The sequence below is a fragment of the Pimephales promelas genome, chromosome 1, assembly GCF_988280905.1.
Source record: "Pimephales promelas chromosome 1, fPimPro1.hap1.1, whole genome shotgun sequence".
Taxonomy (NCBI): domain Eukaryota; kingdom Metazoa; phylum Chordata; class Actinopteri; order Cypriniformes; family Leuciscidae; genus Pimephales; species Pimephales promelas.
The window spans coordinates 30,256,309-30,275,683 of record NC_142769.1 but is presented as its reverse complement, the minus strand read 5'-3'; the positions used below and the strand labels follow the sequence as shown (position 1 = coordinate 30,275,683).

At 38.2% G+C, this 19,375-nt stretch overlaps 1 protein-coding gene across 1 annotated transcript in view; it reads right to left on the bottom strand.

Moving 5' to 3' along the window:
- phf21aa (PHD finger protein 21Aa) overlaps positions 1-19,375 on the bottom strand; it is a 28,041-nt gene that overhangs the window by 8,103 nt on the left and 563 nt on the right. Inside the window, 12 exon segments of the mRNA XM_089129457.1 lie at positions 2,511-2,568; positions 2,662-2,741; positions 2,822-2,873; positions 2,969-3,127; positions 4,707-4,964; positions 6,279-6,362; positions 6,641-6,886; positions 7,318-7,461; positions 9,628-9,693; positions 9,810-9,842; positions 9,997-10,086; positions 10,613-10,667. Of these exon segments, the coding sequence (XP_088985583.1) occupies positions 2,511-2,568; positions 2,662-2,741; positions 2,822-2,873; positions 2,969-3,127; positions 4,707-4,964; positions 6,279-6,362; positions 6,641-6,886; positions 7,318-7,461; positions 9,628-9,693; positions 9,810-9,842; positions 9,997-10,086; positions 10,613-10,667 (1,325 nt within the window).

Below are 19,375 nucleotides of genomic sequence, written 5' to 3'. Positions count from 1 at the left end.
CAAGGGCATCCAAGATGTAGGTGTCTTTGTTTCCACATTTTTTTTTAATTTTGACATTTTTTGGTCAAACCATTGTTGTCTGTCAGTCATATAATGCAGTTTTAGGGGGTCCACCTCAAAGAGCATGCACAGAGAAGTCAAAATTAAACATGATTTAATGACTCACGAAACGAGCGAGTTGTGTGAGAAAACGAACAGTATTTATATAGTTTTTACCTCTTGTTAACAGCCATCGAACTGATCTGAATCAGATGTTCAACTGAACCGATCTGAACCGTCTCCAGAATTTACGGCGGAATTGATCTGTCACGCGTCTACGTCACGCATTGTTTACACAGAGATTTCGGAAGTTTTACCTTTTACTAAACATATTTAGATATATCAAAATCGTCTTCCATTGCGATTTCCCGTATATCTAAATATGTTTAGTGAAAGGTAAAACTCCGTGTAAACAATGCGTGACGTAGACCGAGCGAGAGATCACTTCCGGCGTAACGTCTGGAGACGGTTCAGTTCGGTTCAGTTGGACATCTGATTCAGATCAGTTCGACGGCTGTTAACAAGAGTTAAAAAGATACAAATACTGTTCGTTTTCTCACACAAACCGCTCGTTTTGTGTCTTAGGCCATCAATGTGTACTTACATTCACGAGTCATTAAATGATGTTTAATTTGGACTTCTCTGTGCATGCTTTTTGAGGTGAACCCCCTAAAACTGCATTATGACTGACAGACAACAACGGTTTGAACGGAAAATGTCAAAATTGAAAATACTGTGGAAACTAAGACACCTATATCTTGGATGCCCTTGAGGTAAGCTAAAACATATCAAAAATTAATTTCAAAGTGAACTATCCCTTTAAGATCCAACACGGCTTTCCAACCAAATATATAGCCTACAGTTTTTATATGACACAGGAACAGTCTTTGTTTATCAAAAAGACTTATATTGGCTTTACTGCGAGTTATTTTGATTCTGTCCTCAATCACTTGAATGCTCACCTACTACACTTTCTGACAGATATTTGCCTCAAGGAACATCTAAAATGTCACAGTGTTTTTTTGTCTATGCAATGAAAGTCAATGGGGTCCAATGCTGTTCAGGACCCTGAGGACTTTCCATTATAACAAAAAGAATTGAAACCATTTTAAAATATCTTCTATCATGTTCCACAGCAGAAAGTCATACAGGTTTAGAACAGGTGAGTAATGATAACACTTCATTTGAACTATTCCTTTAATTTGCAACAGTGAAAGCTGTTTTTGAAGAACTATCAAAAAAGTATCAAAAAAATTATAATCTTTGGCAAACTGTAATGTTGTGTTTTTGTAGTCTAGTCTTTTCAATACAAGTTCAAATGGAACACTAATGATGCGGTTTTGTCACACCTTTAAGATGTGCACAACTTGCCTTATTTGAAAACTTTTAAGGCTGAGAACATAGTCTTGAGTCTTTTACTAATGTATACACTTTTACAGCAGCCTGAAGACAGTCATTATCCCACTTAACACACTGCAGGGTCATTTCTTCCTGCCTCACACATACACTCCAGGGCCACTCCACAGCAGAGTGCCTGTAAGCACATTACATAATCAAACAGTCATTACTGCTGAATGTGTGCTTGTGTGAGACCGAGAGAGTCTGACTGATGGGAGTAAAGAAGAGTGGATCAGTTCAGGATGAGAGGTGTAGAAAAAGGGCTTAAAGCACTGAATAATGACTGGCTACAGATTTTTACCGCTATAAAATTAGACAATTCACAGTGGATGTTAAGTCACACTTCACAGATATGGATAATATCTAACCAGTGTTGTGAAAAGCTTGTTTACATTTAGTTTTCAACCTGAAACATTTCAAACCAAATTTTTATATTTTCTTAAGAAAATACTAATGTAATGCAGTTGCTTAAGCCTTCTAAATATTTTTTTTTGTGTTTCTATGTACTTTCTAGGGTGTTCTAGGTGATTTCAATGCCAATAATGCATTGGGCATGTTGCTGTCTGCTATGGATATGCTTACCCGAGTCAAATAGTGCCTTGCTTTAGTTCTTAGCAAACTTTTAGTCATAATGGTGTCGACTTGTATAGTTCCCGGGTGCAAGAAGAGTAAAAGTTTATCAGAGCTTACAATGTTTTGTTAATAGCCCTCTGTCGACCCAACAGTCCAAGGGCGGGGATACAAAAGCGCAAAAGTATAATCTGTTGTTTTCACAAAAGCTCTGGAGATTTCAAAAGTTTTGCTGACAAATAAATGTGAATTTCTCAGACCAGGTAACACAGAAAAGAAGTAAACACAGTTAATTTAGATGGATTAGAATTACACAGGTAATTCCAGATGGGTTTTTTTTTTTCATATCGCTGCTTTGCAATTGTGACTGCTTTGTTATCCATTTGCAAATACATTTTGGAGAAATTATCAGTACTAAAACAGCAATCACAAACTTCTCCTCAATAAGCCACACTGAGTATCTAATATAGGCACAGAGAGAAAGTGTGATTGGCTGAACTCACCTCTCTTCCTGCTGGATTGGTTTATGGAACTCAGATACGACACTGAACTTTTTTTCCGCTGAAACACACACACAAGCACGGTTCATTCCATCAGATATCTCCAATCTGTTTGCATTGAACAGCTCATTTAATTGCATGTGTATGTTTGTACCTCTGGTTCAAACATGGCTCCGCTATATATTGGATTTGCTGTTGTGCGTCTCTTGCGCTCCTGACGCCTGCTCTGAATCTCTACACAAACAAAGTGGAAAAGGTCAATACACATTCATTCACGCACACAAACATGCACACACACATTTCATTCTCCTGACCTTCTAAATAGTCGCGCGTGACCAGTCCCAGAGACAACATGAAGGCCAGTTTCTGTGGAAAGAATGCGTGTCCTTATCTCAGTAATGATCATAATTTACATCATCATACTCATCATTATCTTCATTATAAACATAAAAGTACTTTACCAGAGGGCTCTCCTGATGTTTGGAGGAAGGAGTGTGTGTGTTGGTGGAAACAGGTGAAGATGGTGTATGTAAGGACAGTGGAGGAGAAGTGTGTGTAGGCGTGTCTGGAGAGATGAGCAATGAAGTCTTTGGCTCTGTCGCATATTCTACTGCGGGTATCTAAGAAGAAACAAAGTAATATACATATCATATTATGTAATATATTTTAAAACGTAAGTTATTTCTGTGATGCAAAGCTGACTTTTCCACAGCCATTACTCCAGGTTTCAGAGTCACATGATCATTTAGAAATCATTCTAATATGTTGATTTAGTGCTTTCAATAAACATTTCAGTCATGGGCTTATGGTTAGTGAGTCTGACTGGTAACCCAAAGGTTGCTGGTTTAATTCCAGTACCGGCAGTAAATGACTGAGGTGCCCTTGAGCTAGGCACCTAACCCCAATCGCTCCCTGCTGGGCACCACAGTAAACCATGATATGCACCCGAAGCTGCCCACTGCTTCGGGTGTGTATCATGGTTTGCAGAGAGTGTGTGTTCACTACTCCTAATGTGTGTGCACTAACTTGGACGGGTTAAATGCAAAGGATAAATTCCGAGTATGGGTTACCATACTTGGACTTCACATGTCGCTTTCATTTTTTCACTTATTATCAATGTTGAAAACAGTTGTGTTGCTTATATGTTTGTGGAAACCATGACACATTTGTTTCAAGATTATTTGATGAATATACATTTTAAAAGAACTGCCTTTCTTTGAAATATAAATCGTCATTTGTCTTTCATATTGTCTTTTGAGATAAACGTTTGAATGATAGTGCACCTAGACAGTATTAGAAGGAGATGGACCAATATGGCTGAGTGAACTGACTTTCCTTAAAGAAACTTTCCATGTAATTAATGTTTAACCCTTGTGTGGTGTTCGGGTCTGTTGGACCCATTTTCATTTTTTTCTCAAAAGAAAAATGATACAATTAATTATTTTTACAAACTCAGACTCATTGGCCTTGGCTCGTTTAATGTGAAGAATATATATCAGAACACATTTTCAACATTCCCCCCTTCACATTTACATTACACACAAGATGTTCGAGTCCACTGGACCCGAGGTTAATAAAGGTGTGGAAACTGTAGGTCCTGTGTACTTTTACTCTGTCCTCCTCGTGTCATTATGTGTGTGTGAGAGTGGGAATTTTGTGTTTCTGCACCTGACGTTCCCACAAAAGGTCACAACATTGCTGCAAAATTCATGCACGCCTACCGCCTGCTCTACCAGTCCCGCACATTTTACCCTCTGTCATTAATTCTTCAATGTGTATTGCTTGTAATTGAGATGAAGGAAACATCTGTTGAGTATTTTAACATCAAATTGTTTGATTGTGTTGAATTAGAAACCCAAAAATGCAGCGGGTCCACCAGACCCACGAACACTGGCTGAATAATTCACGAGTTCGCACTTACAAATAAGTCAGAAAGAATAAATGCATATTTGGCGTGCTGGGTGGTGGAGGGATGCTGAAACTGTCAAGGAATGTTAGATGAGTTGACATTGGATATTTATATATGCTTCCTCTCGTGCTGATAGGGTAGACATGTAATTGTTTGGTGACGAGTTGATTGGAATGATTGATTTGAACGTGCTCCTCCCGAACCTTGTTTATAAAACATCATCAAAAATATGAACACCACACAAGGGTTAATAGGAAACTTAAATGCATAAAGTATGAAATTTCCCTCACCGTATTGTCAGAGCTCGGTCTGTTGTGAGGTAACTGCTGCGTGCATGTCTGCACTGACGGTGGCATGTGTGTAGATGGGGAGATCAGGATGCTTGTGTTGTTAGAGCTGTTGGGGCAGGGCAGGCCATTGAGGATACGCATCTGCTGGACGTGACCAGAGGAAGGGAGGGCAGTGCTCAGTAACACCGGTGACTGCAAGGTTTGCACAGAGATCTGACCAGCAGCTGGAGACAAAGACGCTGGGGGTTTTGGCCTGACCTGCTCACACAGGGAAAAAAAGACAATTATTTGTGGAATAAATGGAGAAATAAAAGGTGGAACAAAGTAGTGAAAAAAAATGACTATCAGGAAAGTGATGCCCAACTCAGCGGTTTAACAGCAACAGACTTTCACTTTTAGACTCTAGTATACAACAAACCACAAATATGTTCCTTACTATTACACAACACCACTAACACCAGCTCCACTCCAATGCAAATAAAAGTTGTCTACTTATTTACTATTATTGTATAATATAATAAGTTACAATAAAATAATGTTTTAATGTTTTATTTTGCATAAGCTTATCTCCTGGTTTTCATCCATCAAATTCTGAATAAAGAGAGAAAATAATAAAAAATAAAATGAAGAGAAAGTAAATTAAAATGCAGTACCTTTAATTTGGAAAGGATGTAATTCGCTGAATTGATATATCTTTTTCAGCTAAACAAATATATTATGATATACACTACCAAAAGTTTGGGGTCAGTAAGATGTGTTTGAACGCTTTTATTCAGCAAGAACACAATAAATTGGTCAAAAGCGACATTAAAGACATTTATAATGTTACAAAATATTTATATTTCAAATAAATGCTTGTCTTTTCCACAATAATATTAAGCAGCACAACTATTTTCAACACTGATATAATAATAATAATTTAAAAAAATTGAGCGCCAAATCAGTACATTTGAAATATTTCATGGATCTTGTGACACTGAAGACTGGAATTGCTGACGAAAACTCAGCTTTGCCATCAAAGGAATAAATTCTATTTTAAAATACACTTAAGTAAAAAACAGTTATTTGAAACGAATAATATTTGACGATAATTACTGTTTTTACTGTATTATGACCAAATATATACTGTATATAGTCTCGGTGAGCATAAGGGACCTTATCTTACCAGCCCAAAACATTTCAATAGTAGTATAGGCTATACCGCTATGTGATTTTGGTTATACCTACCAACCCTAGCATATTTGTACACACATAACATATACCACAGAGAATAGCACAGAATACTGCTGGAGAGAAATCAGGGATAAGGATCACTTTACTGTAGGGTCAAAAGCAACAGCCAAAGCAGGAATTGCAAATGTCACAACTATGCAAGCACATAGAAATTAAATCCAGAGCAAGAAAACAAGATGGGGCAAGAAGAAAATATCACACACAAAAGTAACACCAGCATTTAAAAAAACAAACAAAAAAACAACCAAGACACATAGATATACAGTAACACTTAGCACTTAGGGTTTTTCACTAGCCCAGCCAAGCATTAGGGTGTGAAGGGTTTCTATGGAAACAAACCTGCGGTAGAGTGGCTGGTCGAGTTGTCTGTCTGGTTGGTGGGACAAATTGAGGAACTTTGATTGTTTGGGAAGCAGCTTGCACCTGTGACAAGACCGCCCATTTAGACACCCTTACTTAACTAACCTGTCCAACATACATCCTACAACAAGTACCTTTAACCATTTAAGCCACAGATGTAATAGAATAATAGTGTCTAAAACCTAAAGAACCAAGCCTGAGCTCTTGGGGTCTAAATTTAATCAGACAGCCTGAAATTTCTTCCCACTTCATATGCAGTTTGCAAAACAAGAGGGAATAAGAAAACAAAACTCTTCTTGTTCTGTAACAAGAGACTCAAAACAGCTTTGAGAAATACTTACAACAATGGTGCTATTGGATATGACTCGTACTGGCTCTGCTCCCTGATTGGTCGGTTGGATGACCGGCTGGAAGTTTACTGGGGATTTTTGAGGATCTGAGCTAGGAGGGCCCGCAAGGAGTGTGTTGCCTAGGGTTGTCACCACGGTGATAGTAGGTGCTGGTGTCATGATGATAGGTGAGGAGGGGGTGGCAGCTCTCAGTACCAGAGGTAGAGTCTTTGAAGGAATGACAGGAGACACCGAGCTCTACGGGGTCACAAACACACACACACACCGTTGGAAAAATCATATATTTTTTTCTTTTATAGGCAAGTTCTTCTTACTGAACTTAATGATCTGCCACTCATCTCCTTATAATGTAAAATGCCACTGTGATAATGTATATGTAGAGTATAAATATCACTTTTATGGTGCTGTTGTGACCTGAAAGCCTCAATGATTACCCTAATCGCACATAAAAGTGACAGAATACTAACAATTTCAGAATTATATAAAATTTTTACAACACTTTTAGGGTGTTTTTGTTGCAATATTGGCACTTGACAGCCCAGGCCTTTATCCCTTTTGTGTTTTTGTGAAAAATATGTTTTTAGTTTTTGGTGAACTAATCCGTTAAATGTTCAGCAAAGACAAGGCTTTGTCTTTAAAGAAGTTCCTTGACGCAGCCTGTGGATTACCTGTGGAGTAGTGGGGCTGGCAGCAGGCAGAGGCGTCTGTGTGATGAGCAAGGTAGACGTTTGCCCATCCGCTTGCAGCGTCTGCAGCTTCATATCTTCCTGTTTCACCAGTAAATCTCTCCTTAACTGCTCCACAACCTTTTTCTGAGGGAGAAAGAGAGAACAAGTGCCTGTTCATTTTTTGTGTGTTCCGTCACTCATACCTGCACTGAAGTCTCTCTCACTCATGCTCTCTGCTTTCTGCTTGCTGTTGACGTGTTGGATTTTGGCCCATTTGCACTGACAGCAAATGAGAACATGGAATCCCTAAACCTAAACTTCACTCTCTCTATGTCTCTTTCTCTCTCAGGCAGGGGGCCAACAGTAATCCACCTTCAAAAATATCTTTAAATTGTTTTAAGAAACCGGATTATGGCATTACAGCATGAAACATTTAGCAAATTAGCGAGCCACGTCCAGTTTACAGCTGAAAGGACTATCACTACATTTGCTTTTTCAAATAATTAACGACAGATATATTGAAGTAAGAAATGTAAGTATTATAGATTAATGTATTATTATACGGATATCCTAATTTAAAATGTTTCTGTTTTTGTAATATTAAGGATAATATTTTTTTGAGTTTCTGACTGCGTTTTTGTTCTCAAGTAGTAAATGTGTTTTTTTCTGTTGAAATACTCCCTTCTATATACTTCTAATACTTCATGTGGTTTCACCTTATTGACTTACTTTTATTGTATGAACAAAAACAGTTGAAAAATTATTTAAAACAAATTGTATTCTGCAATCGAAAGTAAGTCATACAGGTAAAGGATTGTTTTAAATAAATCATTTTTGGCTGACCTATCCTTTTAAGAGTCTAAACTATGACAGATAGCAGACTTGTTAGGAAATGCCATTAATTATACTCCATTTGGTGCTGCCAGTGACAAAGACATTCACATTTAAAGAGTGAAATGATCATGTTTAAACTTATGATACATCCATCCGATCATTAGCATTCATAAGAACACACCTACATTTGCATAATAACCCAAAATACTCTTAAGCACAATTTTAAAATAGAAATGCTTTAGTGATGTGTGGCAGGTTCTTTAGTAACTTACATGATGATGAACATGAAATAAAAATGGAAGTCTTAAGTAAATGTACAGCAATGTAAAATAAAAGTTCTAGCTGATAATAAACAAACATACTTGCACACTTATTGAGCTGTTATAACTGTGCAAATGAGAAATTACAGTGAGAAAACACAATGTGATTCTAAATGACATGATCATTCCTCGAGTACTCTGAATGCAATTCATTTGAAGCCATTCACTGTTTGTGTTACAGTTCAGCATCAAAAACTTTGCACAGACATACACACATGACCACGTGTACACAAAGCAACATTAAAAGAGTATGGATCCATAACAATCATAAAGAGAAGACAGAAGGAGGAAGATATCAAAAGTTTACCGCATTAAGACTTTCCTTAATGCAGGCTACAAATGTGCAATACAGCTTGTTTGTGTTCAACCGAGTATGTGTTGAATTCTGTAACCAGTGAAGACATAGTGAAAGTTACATTACACAACCCCTCAGCACAGTCCTCTCGCTGATTATAGCTTTAACAGGCTTCCTCCACCATCTGTTAGACTCACATACTCCTAGATCTGGGAGAATTCCACCGGACACCGAATGTGTTTGAGCGAGGAAGGCTGCACACTTTATTAAATAGTGCTGCAGGCTGATACATTTCTGAAGCTCTGAGAGGGCCGACTTATTCCAGAAGGAGAGATGATGTCAGGTGGGTTTTCCCCCCTGTTGGTGGCGGCTGCTTTATTCTGTTACTTTAAAAGGCATTAAGATGCTAATTAAAATTCATCTCTGCTGCCACTGCCAGCAATCTACAACACATCTTTCTCCATCTCCTCCACAGAACTTCGAGTTCTGTACAGTTAGCTCAATCGAACAACAGTACGCCACATGATCATCCCCAGACATTAATCATCAGCTACAGAAATGTCAAAGAAAAGGGGGAGAATAGATTTGCGCATGTTTGTGTGTTGGCAAAGAGTTCCTTTGGCAACACAAAACCACATGCACAAATCACACCACAAATGTTCAGCACAGTACAACACAAAACAATGCCATGATGTAACAGGTTTCATAACCAAACACGATCGCCTATTTTTTTTTTTTTCTCAGGACACACAAGGAGGTAAAGACTTTCAGACCCAAAGAAATTGAACTCATCAAGACATGTGTACGTTCGTAGAGAACACTGATATGGCAGCAGGTGTTCTCTCAGAGAGCCGCTCTCACCTGCCGCTCACTCAGCGCTGTGATCTTGGCCTGCAGGTCACGGAGCTGCAGCTTCAGATCTGCATTCTGTACAAAGAACACACACACTCCTCCCTAATACACTAGTCCAGTGGCCGATATATGAGAGCGTATCGATCAAACAGTAACGTAAGTGAGGGACATGTTCAGTGAGGGAAACGCACCTGTGGATCTTGCTTCATCTGGCTCACGAGTTTCTGCAAGAAAGAGAAGAAAGTTTTAGCACTCTTAGGAGTGGGTGACACATGTCGATGCAGGACGGCCTCTAGAGGACGTCGAGGGTACTGCATCTGCAACAATTACACACTCAATCCCTATGCCTATGGTGTGCGGGGAGGGCGGTAGGGATACCTGATGGATCTGGATTTCCACTTTGAGTGCTTCCTGTAAATTTTGTAGTTCCATAATCGATCTCTTCTTCCCAAAACCCAACACAGCTGCCTGGCAAATAAACAGAAGAGAGCAGATATTCCTTCATTAATTGAGATGTTGTTGAAAGACTGACTATATATATATTAAAAAAAGAGGTAAAAGAGCTTTTTTGCGGTCTCACAGTGCAGTGTGCACGACCATGCCATGACAGATCTGTTAGTGTGCTTGTGCGAGTGTGTGTAAATCTGCTCAGTGTTCGCAGAATATCTCTCTGTGTACTGATTCAATCAGAACTACTCTCATCAAAATCCTGCCTGAACACCACAGATCAAACTGAACAGCACTCTTTTGCACATACACAATACTGTTTTCTCCTGCTGTCATTCTTCTTTGGGAGGAAATGATGCTGACGCATGCATTAACTGTTTCCTTCTCTCCTCTTCAGAACTGTGTAGCTATGCTGCTGATCTTTAATTTGAGTAATAGTACTAAGTGTAGTTCTGGAAAACAGCTAGTCAATGAAACGCCATCAAGCAGACCATCACAGCTGTGTCAGAATGTGTGCACCCCCTAAAGACAATGGTTTATTCTATACCTTCCCAACGTCTGCCGTCTTGAACACCATCCAACTGGCAGAGTGGGGGGTGGAGCTGGAATAGACAAGAGAGGATGGTAAGCACTGGAGCACACACACATTTACGCACAGTAGCGCTTCAGAGTGTGACAAATCTACATCATAGCAATATTGAAAAAAAGATGTCAGCAGGAATATTTTAAGTGCAAGCTTTGTGGATAAAGATTTGGGCTGAATGCAAAGATTGCATATTCAATCCAAAATTTTGTACAGAAATCGGAAGCTTACTAAAAAAGAAAGCAATTAAAATTAAACACTCAAAGGGATAATTCACCGCAAAAATGAAACTTTTACTGTCATCATTTACTCACCCTCATGTGACTCCAAAAACCTGTGTGACTTATTTTTCCTCTGTGGAAGAAATAAGTTTTTTAAGCATTATTGAACCCCATATACTTTCACTGTACAGGCAAGCTTGGAACCACATGAGAGTGAGTAAATGATTTGAGGATTTTTTCAATCAAGCTTCCTGAAATTGACAACTACAAATTGCTTCTGTGAAAAAGTTTCCCCTATACAGCAAGAACCTAAGTTCCTAGCACAATGTCTTGAAACCACATTTACAGAGACATGAGGCGTTTCTTAACACCAAGTACGCAAAGTTCGGAGTTGCCTCCTTGGTAGTAGTCCGGTAATTCTACAATAGTGTCACTCAACTCGCTCTGGACTCTGCGGTTATCTCAGTATGTATATTTCAAGCAACAATAAAATTAAATATGTTATAAAACACCACTCTGCCTCGTTTCATTAAACATTAATAGCTACACAAATGTGGTTCAGGCAATGCGTACATTGATTTTCTTCACTGCATGTATATTTATAACAAAACAAATATAAACCACAATCCTATCTCTTTTTGTTTACATTTTAAAAATATGAATATATGCTTTTTAGGCAATATGTGAATATGTACTCTGATTATCTTCACGGTAATAAAATGATATTTGACAGAACAACCCTGCCCCTTTGTTAAATGTCAGTTTTAATGATCAATAATAGCAATTACAAAAATATAAGTAAAAAGGTATAGACCATTTTGCAAGATGTAAACAACACTGGTCTAGAAGCACTTCCTGTTTCAGTTTTTTAACACTACACAAAAGCTGGGATAAAATACAACCAACAGAACATACAAAACTAAATCAAAAAGTTAAACAAACATCTTTAAGATGTTTTCTTTACATGTGAAATAAAGAAAACAGTTACAAACTGAAACAGGAAGTGTTTCTGGACCAGTGTTGTTTACATCTTGCAAAATGGTCTATAAGAAACTATAAAAATAAGAAATAAAGACCACCAAACAATTCAGTACAAAGTCAGCCAAAACGATTTGCTCGGGAACAAATGATGGTGAATGGTAAGTGGACTGAAGAGCTTTACATTTTGCCTCACATTCACACACCGATGGCGGTGTCGACCATGCAAGGCGCCATCCAGCTCGTCGGGAGCAGCTGGGGTTGGGTGTCTTGCTCATGGACACCTCGACACTTGGTCAGTTGGAACCGGGGATTGAACCACCAACCTTTCGGTTTGTAGACAATCTACATGAACCACTGAGCCACTGCCACCCCAAATGTTAGATTCATGAGACCAAAGACTGCTCGTTAGACATATACAAGACGAATAATTTCTCATGTTTAACCACTACAGAGACATCAGAGCCAGCGGCAAACTTCAGAAGGACTAGCTGAGGTATGGCTGTTCCAGGCAGGGTTAATGAGCGCTTATGCACCCAGTGAACGCAAAAAACGCTAAATTTTCAAATGGGGTGGTGATGGCGTAGTGGATAAGACACATGCCTTTGGTGTGAGAGACCCGGGTTCGAATCCACTGTGAGACACCAATGTGTCCCTGAGCAAGACACTTAACCCCTAGTTGCTCCAGAGGTGTGCGACCTCTGACATATATAGCAATTGTAAGTCGCTTTAGATAAAAGGGTCAGCTAAAATGAATAAATGTGAATGGGTGCTATCTTTATCAATAATCCACAGACTTGAGCTTTACATTCTACAACCACATTCTCGCCTGAAAAACTCTTAAAACTAAATTTTGTGACACAATAACGGTAATATTTTTATATTACACGGTTATTTATCCTCTGCTATTGACGCTTTCTGGTTGGTGCGAGATGCATTCTGGGATACCTGGCTGACTCAAGTCCGCACAAGCCACCTCTCGATGCATCCTCGATAAAAGGATCTGATCAAGAACACATCCGGGGATTTGCACTATACTTGGCTAATGAGAACTTTTAATTGAAACACTTGACTTGAGCAGCGAGTGATGTTGTTTCACAAGTCCACAAGAATAGATAAGAACGTAAGCCTATATTGAGGAAAGGCTAAAGTCCCTTGAAGGCAAGTCATTTCACTTGGCGGCCGCCATATTCGTAATGCCCCCTAGGAAGCTATTTCCAGCCAAAGAAATACAGCTCTAACAACTTTTACTTTTAAAATCAACACAAAAAGGTTTTTTTTTTTTTTTTTGACTGGTTCAGCTAAGGAACAAGCAGTAAACTAAGAGGCGATTGGCTCATTTAACAGCTACATGTTGAGTTGCGAAGCCCCCGTCAAAAACTGTAAAGTGGGACTATAGCCACCATATCTGTTTTCCTCCATTCATACATGTACAAGTGGTCTGTCTCAGTCTTATAACGTCTTTTGGAGTTGAATTAGTTGATGCCAGTGCAAATTTACTCACTTCCTGCTTTCTCTGGTTTGTTTGAGCTGTTATATTTTTGTTCTCAGTACGTACGTCTCAAAGAATCAGTCTCTGTCTCTGCCACAGATCATCACTCTCTTCTCATCGGAATGAAGGAAGAGACTACCAGATGGGCACTCCACACACACAAAGCTTCTAACTCATCTACAGACTGGCATCCTCTATCTGTAGCTGCACCAGTCACTGATCTGATATTTAAGCAAAATAATATTTAAAAATGAATACAATGAATCTTACAAACCAGCAGAAAGTAGATGTAATCTGTCCAATTAATCCTGCATTATTAGTGTTCAGACTCTTCAGAGATAGGGAACATTTGACATACCCTTCCTCGTTCTCTGTCCAATAATTGCACTCAAACCTGATCAATTTTACTAAACATTTACAATGCCTCTACTCCCAAAGCAGTTTTTACAATACCACCCTCTACTCAAAGTAGCTTCATTACCACATAATACACTCATGCAACAGTCTATATGTTAGTGTTTTCATAAGCTCACATGTTGATATAATCCTTTATGATAATGAAGGTGAACAGATTGCTGTCTGCAATGACTCTTCCCAGCTCTAAAATTTCTTTAGAATTCTTAAATTATAGACAATACTAAAATGTATCAGATTAGATATTTTTGTAGGCCAAACCCCAGAAACAAGCTAGCATTTTAGCACTTCCGATTTCATCACCCTTGGTTAAATGCCTGAAATAAAGTGAGATTAACAAGCTCAAGATACTTTCATGTCTTACAACATAAAATGCATCAGTAATACCCCAAGCTTTAACTTGTCTTACAAAAGGCAAACAAGCGGTTAAGGTTGTTGGATGAATCGCACTGAGCAGGTAAACTCATCTACTTACTAGTCTGCTTTTACAGTCTCATTGTGTTTATAATCAAGCTCTTACAAACTACTCTAACATAAACGTTCAGGAAAATGTGTTTTTTTGATTATCACGATGAATAAAATGTGTAAGAATCCTGAACTTTTGCAGGTCAGAGCTTGTTTTCTGCAATAATCCAAAAGCCAATGGAAAATTGGCCAACAGTTTGAACATAAATGTGTGTCGGCACGGCAGTGTGTGTGTACACCACACAACCACCCTATTTTGATAAAAAATACACTCGCTCCTTTTATTAATCCCCATAAATCATAAGCAGTGTCACAAAATTAGCCGTTCCGTTTCTATGCAATGTGATGTCACATTAAACAGGCCCCACCCATGACTGCCAATCCTGCTTCGATTAGCGTAAAGAAATTTCCACCTGCATTATTGTCAATAGATGGATGCCAGTTTTAAGAAGAAAAGTAAACTAATTTAGTTAAACTTAACAATAAACGTCAATATTTAAAACTGTTTGTTTAGACTTACATGACACCTTACTATTTAGGTCATCTTTTCTTTTATTGTGTAACAACACTTTCAGTGAGCCGTGATCTTCAGACGCGTTAACCCCTGTCATGAGTAGCACACAGCTCAAGTTACTGCCAGAGGAATCATCGGACTGATTTAATTCGATTTTTAATGTTATTTTTGCAATATATCACTTATTGTCTACACAGTACAATGCTATCCGAACATTGCACTCAAACACAGAATGACTCATTTACAATGATAAATGTATCTGGGGTGGAAATATTCCTTTATTTAAACAACTTTCATTTGATCTTAAAGGGAATCAAATTTTCCTTGAGCTTTTGACATCTAAGAGGTCATCATATTATAAGAATTTCCTGTAAGTTTCAGAACTGAAAACGTCCTTGTTAGTGCAATAAAAGCTTTTATTGACACCAGGCTCAGCAAACGACTCGTTTTTCAAAGTGGGGAACTATGACGTCAAAGAGGATAAAACACCACCCCGCAGAAGAAGATCAACGCCTACTTCAACAAGGCCGGGTTTAGCCCCGCCCACCAATTCGCGCATTACACGCATAGCTAAATAACATAGGCCTGCCTACCTCCTGATGACATTGACAAACCGGATCGAGAGTGAAACTCATAATATGCAAAACTGTTATCCACTCACAGGTGTTTACTTCCAAGTGTTCAGTGCAAAGCTGGGCTCAAAACTGGGCTAGAAAATAGCCTATTACTTCTTCATTTTGATGTTTTTTAATGTAAAAACCAAGCGAACGTTATAAGTTGACCTCAGACAACAATATAAAAGTTCATAGCCAGTTCATGACCCCTTTAAAGTAAGTGCATGAAACAATTTAAACATTATCGTTTAATAATTTTCCCCAAACCTTTAATTTAATCCCCCCAAATTTTATTTCTTGCAGTTATGCAATAAAATAAGGTGATCAGAATCTGAAGTACTGCGCTTACACAGTATGGCTTGTGCGTTCCCTTATATGCGTTAGAATATTGAAACACCTTTTTTCTTTGTTTCACAGTACCCAATTAATCATTGTAAACTGAGGTTGGTGTCTTCTACTAGAAGTTTAACATAACACAGGCCTAAGTTTTGGGAATTTTACACAAATCAAAACAATCCCATACTATGGGCACAGCCATTGATACAGGCTGCTGAAGAAGTTGTTTGAAGCTGTAGGAGTTGACACTCCTATTTGAAGCTTCCACTTTTCAGACACGGAAGTGGGATAAAGGCCTGTAAGCATAGACCCCTCCCTGCTGAGTGAGCATAACAGCAGCATTCAAGTAAGAACTGTATCTAATAATGTAAGCTACTAAAGTTATTCAATCAAGGGCAGTGAGTGATTTTTCCTATTGCTGTTTGATTAATATCAGTAGGTACTAAATATCACGCTGCTTTCGCCAATACACTGATATGAAAGCTTTAGCATAAGTTCTGCCAGGAAGACTTAATTACCGCGTCACGTGTTACCTTCAGGTTATCCAATCACGTTCTTATTCTTGTTGTATAAAAGATCGGTATGTTTGAGTTCGCAGATGCCGATGCGACAACAACCTCCACCCTCCCCACCACCACCAGGATGGTCCTGTCTATACTTCCCCGGGGGGTCAGCTGCGCCCCTGCCTTCGTCTTCAGGCAGGAAATGCTGATCCACTACCCTCGGATTACGATCTATGGACGGGGTCTACGCCAAAGAACTTTGCAAATAATTGCCTGCTGGGCTGTCAATAAATGGATGCTTTGTTACATCATTTTATCTTCCGAGTCTTTCTGGTAGAACTAATATTCACATGCGATATTTTGTTACCCTCTGTTGTTTACATTCACAGACATAACCGACTATTTATGTGAACTTTGTGTGTTTTTGAATTTAACACCTTGTGTGTATGTGACTGTTGCAGCACAATAAGATGTGAAAGAGAACTTAGTTTTATACTCATAGGACGTGCTGTCTGAGACCCCATTTACACCTGGTATTAAAATGCAATCTGTATCAAGATAAGTTATCCGGATAATAAAAAACGCATGTTAATGCAAGGTTATGCGTTGTGATCGGATTGTGATCGGATCTACCTGACTACATCTGGAGGTAGTCTGGCTCGCATTGTGTTCAGATAATTACTAGGTGTAAACGCAATCTGGTTGTTGAAACCACATATTTTACTCCTCCCAAAAATGCTAAAAAATAAACGATTGAGAGCGTGTTATATAGGCTATATGTCATGTTATAGTCAGATATGAGCATCTATTCATCAAGCCAACGTGCAAACATCGCAAATAAAAGTGAAAGTAAGTCACAGACACTTAACACACAATCATCTTCAAGTAAAGAAATGAAATGATCTTAGCAGGGCTGTTGATCTTTTGTCACTCTCTCTTATTGATGTCTTTGATTTTGAAATTAGCTGATGATCAATAAAATGCAGCTCATATCTGTTGCTTTTGGTGGCGTGCAATCCATTAAATCTGCATATAACGCGGGAGTTGAAGATCGGATTTACAAAAACACATTTATGTGGCCAGGTGTAAATGGAATCTGACAGCCAGCTTTCTGTGCGAGTGCTTCGGATGTGTGCGCTCAGAAAACCATATATCAGAAGTTTACACGTGGCTTCAAACCACATGCAGATAATACACTTTCATGGTGATTAAGAACTGCATTGTCACTTTAGCTTGAATGCAATTGAGCTGAAACTTCACAGAGACATTCTGTGGGGACTTATATTACATCTTGTAAAAAAGGGGCATAATAGACTAGGTCACTTTAATATAGGGGAGAAGTATTAGAAACAAATTGGAGCTGGGGTGGAGGTAGGGCTGGGCGATAAAACGATAATTATCGCGATATAATTTTCCTCGATAAAACGATATCAAGAGGTCGATAAATGTTCGATAATATTTATGCGTCAAAAAAGCGGAACGAAACTCATTTAAACCCCGCGCGCCACACGGAGCATTTATCCGCTCGGCTCAAAGTCCAAACGGCAGTGCATTGAGCGGAGCGCGAGCTCACGCAGACGCGCCTCTGATCGTTTTGCTCACGAGATCCAGTGAGAAGCACTTGAGTTCAGCGAAGAACACAAATGTCAAGTTTAAACCAGTTTAAAGGCAGATGAAACACCGCTGACAAAAAGGAGAAACACTGCGTGCAACGATACAGTCAGAATCTGAATTGATACTGAATCCATTTAGCTTCCCATGGATTTACTGTAAGGTTAGTAATATTAACTGCACCATGAAATGTGGGATATACATATTGAATTGTATAATATTATTAATGTTGACAATGTATTATGACTAATGGAATATAAGTACAGTATTTAATAATGTATTTAGCTGTCAGGCTATTGTTTTTCATTCAAAAAAATACAGAAAACAAAGTTATGCCATAGTGAGGAGCTAAGTTATAGGCTATACCTGGTTTTATCTGTGGTTATCATGATCTAAATGCATGATACTGAATGACCAATGGTTAATTTGAATGCAACTCAAACAGTCAGAATATTACTTTTTACCAAATAAAAATGTGGTTGTTACATAAGAAAAAAAAAAGGAAAAAAAAACAGATGTTACTGTTTTTGTTGGTGAATATAAATTTAAAGAGTAGTTTAAAAACACAATTAACACTCTGGTTTATACAACTTTGTTGCAAAAATCTGCCTTTAAACTTGAAAAAAAAAAAATATTTGACATATATCGTGATAATTATCGTTATCGACTGATATAAAAAAAATTATCGTGATAATTTTTTTTGGCCATATCGCCCAGCCCTAGGTGGAGGAGGAATGTCAGATTTGTCAAATTGTCATGGTGGTGAGGTAAACTGCAGCTTAGATTGCGTCATGTTGAAACTATATTCTATAATTATACTCTAAACTATACATTTCCACTTATTGTAGTTTTTATAACCTTTGCATCACTCCATCAATCTGTTCATAATCTCCTGTCCAAGTCTTCAGAACAATTCTCCAAAGCCCTACATGTATGGCCAGTCTTTTCAGAATGGAGTAGCATAATTCAAATGTTTAAGAACTAAAGTACGATTATTAATTGCAATTTTAGGGCATATATTTCAAGTAAATTCGTGTCTGTGCTTTATTGGCCAAAGTCCCCTTATTGCTGAGAGCATGAACACATAGCCTTCATCATGTGTGTATCTGGATACACATTGAGAGTATCTATGACATGTTTAATCCTTAAATGGTTTATGTATCCTGGGGGAAACAGACATTTGAGAAACTGGGTGAAGGCAGGGAGTGTGTGGACCTGATGTCTGAAAAAATACCAAAAAATGGAGGCCCGAAATCACTCAGGGCAAGTGACTTGGTATCCACTCCCCATCCTTAAGTGAAAGTAACATGACTATAACATGCAGTGAGAAAACCACTAAACAGGAGGTAAACACTTATATTTTACACAATATACAACTGTGTGTGTAGAACTAAAAATAAAAGCAATATTTATAAAATAATAAACTACATTATTAAAGTCCTAATTTATTGAAAAATATAAATACATTAATTTATTGCACATTAAATGATGAAATGTCTAACTGGATGAATTTGGTGACCCATTGAAAGAAAAGGGCAGGTGGAGTTAAGAGGAAGAAACAAACATAAAAATGGCTGTA